This window comes from Panthera uncia, assembly GCF_023721935.1.
Source record: "Panthera uncia isolate 11264 chromosome B3 unlocalized genomic scaffold, Puncia_PCG_1.0 HiC_scaffold_1, whole genome shotgun sequence".
Lineage (NCBI taxonomy): Eukaryota > Metazoa > Chordata > Mammalia > Carnivora > Felidae > Panthera > Panthera uncia.
Genome location: NW_026057582.1, coordinates 126,382,411 through 126,388,848, shown reverse-complemented (window position 1 = coordinate 126,388,848; position 6,438 = coordinate 126,382,411). Strand labels below are relative to the sequence as shown.

Genomic DNA, 6,438 nt, shown 5'->3' with positions numbered 1-6,438 from the left:
CTCTCTCTCTCTCTCTCTCTCTCTCTCTCTCTCTCTCTCTCTCTCTCCCCCTCCCTCTGCCCCTCCCCTACTCGCTCTTTCTCTCTCTCTCAAAATAAATTAACTTAAAAAAAATAATAAAAATTTAAAGAAAGTGTTAATGACGACGTATTTGAAGCCAAAGTTACGTCAAATGATGCAAACCTCTTCTCCCTAAATTAGCCGCACTCCTGAAAGCTCCCCAGTCTGGGACCTGACTGGGTCCAGGCAGTGCCCGGAGCTTAGCTGCTTACCATCTGCGGCACTGAAGTACTCTGGGTTCACCGAAGCATACAGCACTCCATTCCCCAGCCTGCTGTTATTTCTGTAAGAAGGAAAAAATTCAGGTTAAAAAAAACCCGACGTGCACACATCTCATCTTTGTTCTATCAGCTTTATTTATCCTGTTTTAAGTATCAGGAGGAAGGGAGCAAGGGGCACCTACTGCCTGCAGACCCTCACCTACACTCCCCCATCTGCCTGGGGCCGAAGACATCTGCTAACAGGGCTCTGGGCTTCCTCAGTGGTCTTGGATGAAAGCCTCGTAAGAAACATTTGTTTCTTGGGGCACCCGGGTGGCTCCGTCGATTGGGCGTCTGACTTTGGCTCAGGGTCATGATCTCATGGTTCATGAGTTCAAGCCCCACCTCTGGTTCTGCGCTGTCCACACAGAGCCCACTTCAGATCCTCTGTCTGCCCTCCTCTCTCTGCCACTCCCCTACTTTCGCTCTCCCCCAAATTAAGAAAAAAACAAAAAACCAAAACCAAACAACTGTTTCTTTACTTCATTGGAAATTGAAAGGTCTACTGGATAGAAAAGGCTGGGACACTGGGTTTGGAAAATCTCTGCATAAGCAGCGGTATCTGAGGGTGCAACCAGCAAGGGGACAAACCCTACCGGCCCGAGATATATTTTCTGTTGTCACTGACTCGTTAGGAAACGTTCCCTTTTCCTGTGAAGAGCACTGATTGGAAAATCAGGTTTCCCGACCCATGGGGTATTTCCTCAAAATCCTCAAATCGCGTACCTGAACTCAGGTTCAAATCATCAGAGCGCACAGCCACAAAAAGTGTCTGAGCTTTTCCCGGAGGCTCTCACCTTTTTCTGTGGAAGACGTACAACATGATAACCAGTCCCCCCACTATCAGCAGGACGGCAACAGGCAGAGCGATGATCAGGTGGATGAAATTTTCATATGTTACTGCCGAGACAAGGGAAATGATAAAATATCACTGGGTGAACAAGCTGGTCCTCTTTTTTTTTTTTTAAGCTGGAAATATGAAAAAAAAAATCCCCCAAAATTCCTTGACTGCCCTATCACAAACTAGCAATTCTGAAGGTAAATGGTATTGGATAGGACACAGCAAAAACCCCTGAGTTATCTGGGGGGCAGTGGGGGTGGAGATAAAATAAGTGTGTACTGAGGAGTATAGTCATTTTTGAAGTACAGTGTATTCCTGGGGCACCCGGGTGTTGAGCTCAAGTGGTTAAGCGTCTGACTTTGGCTCAGGTCATGATCTCATGGTTTGTGAGTTTGAAGCTCCACATCAGGCTCTCTGCTGTCAGTACAGAGCCTGCTTCAGATCTTCTGTCCCCCTCTCTCTGCCCTTCCCCCACTCATGTGCTATCTTTCTACTAAAAATAAGTAAATATTTTTTTAAAAAGTACAGTGTATTCTGAAATAATAGTTCAAATGGTGGGCTCAAGTGAAATAATATTTGTATGCAATTCAATGACTGTTAATGTATACATACATATATGTATACATACATATATATATAAATAAATTTGCTAAAATAAAATGAATAGAGTTTTACATAAATAGTGTTCAAGTGGTACTGATGCTTGTTTTTATTTAAGAAGAATTTTTTTTAATGTTTATTTTTGAGAGAGAGAGAGAGAGAGAGAGAACGCAAGCCGGGGAGGGGCACAGAGAGAAAGACACAGAATCCGAAGCAGGCTCCAGGTTCTGAGCTGTCAGTACACAGCCCGATGTGGGGCTTGAACCCACGAACTATAAGATCATGACCTGAACCGAAGTCGGATGCTTAACCAACTGAGCCACCCAGGTGCCCCCTTTTTTTCCCCTAAGATAATTTTTTCAAATGTTTATTTATTTTGAGAGAAAGAGACAGAGAAAGTGCATGTGTGTGAGCAGGAGGGGGGTAGAGAGAAAGGGAGAGACAGAATCCCAGGCAGACTCCTCACTGTCAGTGCAGAGACCAACTCGGGGCTGGCTCCCATGAACTGTGAGATCATGACCTGAGCTGAAGTCAAGAGTCAGACATTTGACTGAGCCACCTGGGTGCCTTGAACTTTATCTGTTAAGACAGTTTCACAGACAATTAAAAAGAAAACAAAAAACAAAACAAAAAACCCCCCCAAAAACCACAACTAACTCGATGGCACCCCTTGCCAAAATTGCTCTGAATTCTCCCTAAATGTTTGGGTCTAATTACAAGCTTGACCGAAACACCTGCTCCCCACTGTTACCAGCCCTCATATGACAGGAGCCAGGCTGGACACTGGGGATGCTGACGCATGCTCTGGAAGATTCTCCTGGATGCGGGAGATGAGTGTGTCCACAGGTAGCACAAGAACCGAAAAAAGTGGGCTGCACACACTGCAGGGATGCAGAGGGGAAGGGAGAGGCGAGAAGGGAGCCAGGGGAAGCCTTCCAAGTGCAGAGGAACGGCTGGAAAGGATACTGGAGACTGGTTCCCAAGGGGCCTGTTCAAGCTGAGCAGTTTGAACCTCATTCTGCAGATGAAAGGCAGCCAGTGTGAGCTCTCAGGCCCCACAGTGAACCGATCAGATGTGTGTCTGGAGAGATGGCTGTGCGTGAGGCCAGCCTGCAGCAGGCTGGCAGCATGGAGGAGGCACTGCGGGTCCTGGAGGGGCTGGGCCAGGGGGCAGGGACCTTGGTTTGTGCTGCGTTATCTAGCCCAGACCTCACAAAGAGACCACTGGTCCTTTTCTATAGAAGAAGACTCCCAGGGGTGACCTGAACTCCCCAAGGGTCACACAGGGAGCAGGTAAGCCATGGTCCTGGGATTGGGAGGGTACACGCTTCCTGTACCCACAGCTCAGAGCTGCCCCAAAAAGCAAGCACCTGAAGTGGTGGCAACAGGGGTTGGATTTCAGTCGCACACGAGAGGCTAAATCAATGTGACAGGGGGCGGGGGGTGGGGGTTGCTGAATGAGAAGTGGGTGGCTGGGGAGAAAGAAAAGGTGGGGAATGGCTGTAACGGTCCAGGCTTGGGTGGGGCATGGATTATGGTGCCACTCACTGACCTTGGGAACAGAGGCCAGAGAGATACTCTGAGGGTAGCAGCTGTGATTTTGGTTTGAGTTTGAGGTACGCGAGCAGGGGAGGGGCAGACAGAGAGGGAGACACAGAACCCGAAGCAGGCTCCAGGCTCTGAGCTGTCAGCACAGAGCCTGATGCGGGGCTTGAACTCACAACAGTGAGACCATGACCTGAGCCAAAGTTGGATGCTTAACTGACTGAGCCACCCAGGAGCCCCAAGCTATTGTGCTTTTAAAATTAAAGACATTTTGGGGGCATCTGGGTGGCTCAGTCGGGTGAGTGTCCGACTCTTGATTTCAGCTCATGATCCCGAGGTCATGGAATTGAGCCTGATGTTGGGCTCTGCGCTGAGCATGGAGCCTGCTTAAGATTCTCTCTCTCTCTCTCTCTCTCTCTCTCTCTCTGCCCCCCTCCCCCTGCTCATGCTCTCTCTAAAATAAAAAAAAAAGTTAAAGACATTTTTTATCAGATAGCTCTCAGAAATGGATTCAGTCTCCTGCATTTTCCAATTCTTGAAAATACTCTCAAGTTATCACTGCCTTTGGGAAGCCAGTAGGGTTTTAGTTTTTCTTCCTGAGGACTATTTCTTATATTTGTATCACTGATACTACCGGTCAGGCTGTACCGTGTTCTTTCTGAGTCCCACATTTCAACGGGGATGTGGACAAACGGGAACACAGCCAGAGAAGAACAAAATGATTAGACGGGTAGAAAATTGGTCTCTGAGACTGGGGCTACAAGAAAGGGCCAAAAGACCAGAGATTATTTAGTCTGGAGAAGAAAAGTCTGGAGAGTAATTTAATAGTTTTCAAGCACATGAAGGGCTCCTTAAAGGACAGCAGTTGCCAGAAAGCCTTTTTGTAAAGCTTCTGTCTCCTCTGAGGATTAAACAGGAGGAAGAGACACTGCACTAGGACAGGAGAGTCTTGTCTGACATGAGGACAAACCTCCCAGCAGCAAAGCGGGCATGCAGATTTAATTTTCCTGCAGTAGATGTCAACTTCTGCTGGAAAGAGTCCATCAGAGGGACTCCCGGTTTCCAGTGGGAACCTAGCACTCACGGGGTTAAAGATGGGGTAGCCATGGCACAGAGGGCCTCGACTTCTCTGAAGGTAAGTCAGAGCTGCTATTTCAAAGGTCGCAGCCTAATGATCGACCGACCCCTAAACCGAGGCTCTTGTTCCTAAGGGATGAGGAAAGGGGAGGGGAGAAGAGGAAGCTAGATGCTACTCTAGACAGAACTATGGTGAAGGTTCTAGCACTGGACTGGGTGGCACAAGCACACTGGTAAGAGCAGGGTAAGTGGACCCCATGGGGAGTTCAGACTACTTTAGTTGATGGAATAACCTGCCTCAGCTATCTGTTTACCCCTAAAACTTGAACTCAGGCACAGGGCCAGGCTCATAAAAATGCTACCTTGAGGTCTGCAGTTCTATTCACTCCATTCTTCTTCTGATATTTGTACTATTAGGATTTTCAAATACCTGTCTTTGGCTATTAGGCACTAACCAGGTGGACTGCCGGAATGGCTGAAGTCCAGAACCTAAAAACTCGGGGCGCCTGTGTGGCGTCCAACTTTGGCTCAGGTCATGATCTCATGGCTTATAAGTTCAAGCCCCGCATGGGGCTCTGTGCTGACAGCTCAGAGCCCAGAACCTATTTTAGATTCTGTGTCTCCCTCTCTCTCTGCCTCTCTTCCGCTCGCCCTCTGTCTGTCAAAAATAAATAAAACATTAAAAAATAAAAAAAAAATAAAAATAAAAACCTCAGACAGCAAATCAGGGCAGCACAGAGGTGGATACTAGGAGGGACCAGGGAGGTGGGGACCATCCACTGGACCCAAAAGTAGCACCAGTAAGCAAGGTGGGTCTGTGCTTCCATGTGGGGCAGTAAGGAGCAGTGTTATGCCAAATTTGACCCCAATAACTGAACGTGAAATAATCTTAAAAAAAAAACTGGGTTCCTAATTAGAAAGAGAAACTCAATATGGAAATGATAAGGAATATTTATGTCACCACAGAAAATACTGCATTTTCTTGGCGAACCAACCATAGGGCCCTTGGTGTACCTACACATTTTACAAAACTCAGTTTTAAAATCTGAAATCCTTGTCTAGAACGGCCTTCTAAGAATTCTGTCTTGTCAACGGTTTGAGCATAAAATCACAACATGGCCCAGTCTGGGTGCCAGCCGGCGAACACTGGGCACATTCTGCATGTGTTTGTGCTTTCAAAGTACATCTGTAGTTTACTGGCAGGCAGGGAAGGGGACAAGGCCTGTGATGCTACCACAAGGACTCCTCTCCTGAACAGGCTGGACTGGAGGCCCCCAGATTTCTGTCACCCTTTAGGATTCGAAGCCCTGAATCTGAGACCTAACTAGCAGCCCTAACTGGACAAGGGGCAGAATGGTCAACTCAGCACTTTGTAAAAATGCTTTGGACATTAAACACGTTGGAAGCAAAGGCCCCCTCAAAAGGCCTCCCTGGAAAGGGGCTCTGACCCTCTCCCTGCCCCACAAGAGAGGTAGGAACCCTCAACAGCGGCGACAGCCCAGCTGGAGCTCCCAAATGAGTTGCTGGCGGAAGCACGACCCTTCTGAGATGTGCCCAACTCGGCTCCAACATGGAATCAGAAAGTCAGAGGGCCCGACAGCCCAGGCTTCCCTGGTCCCGGCCCAGCCTGCTTTTGGGGTTCCCAGCTACTCCCTCCGCAAGCCTTACTTTTGGCGGGGACGTAGAAGAACACGGGATCCGTCCACGACCCATTTCCAGAGAGAGAGGTGGCCTGGATCCGAGCCGTATAGTTCCCCGGGTTGAGCCGGTTAAGCTTGGCGCCTCCATACTTCCGGTACTCCTGTCTGGATACACATTCCCGCTGATCCTGGGGGAAAAAAACATAGGTGCCAACTCCCCACGAGCATGTGAGAAATGGGTGCCTCTTGCTACCCAGTGTCTCACATCCCACCCAACAGTGATCCCGATGTGCGAGAACAGGAAAGGAACCCAGTGTTGAATGGCCGTCTTCCAGTGACCATACACACACCCAAGTTCTAAAGGAACTTTTCTTTCTTTCTTTCTTTCTTTCTTTCTTTCTTTCTTTCTTTCTTT

At 48.2% G+C, this 6,438-nt stretch overlaps 1 protein-coding gene across 1 annotated transcript in view; it reads right to left on the bottom strand.

Moving 5' to 3' along the window:
• IGF1R (insulin like growth factor 1 receptor) overlaps positions 1-6,438 on the bottom strand; it is a 252,109-nt gene that overhangs the window by 29,773 nt on the left and 215,898 nt on the right. Inside the window, exons 13-15 of the mRNA XM_049614035.1 lie at positions 6,052-6,211; positions 1,118-1,220; positions 273-343 (exon numbers count right to left, since the gene is read on the bottom strand). Of these exons, the coding sequence (XP_049469992.1) occupies positions 273-343; positions 1,118-1,220; positions 6,052-6,211 (334 nt within the window). The remainder of the gene's footprint in view (positions 1-272; positions 344-1,117; positions 1,221-6,051; positions 6,212-6,438) is intronic.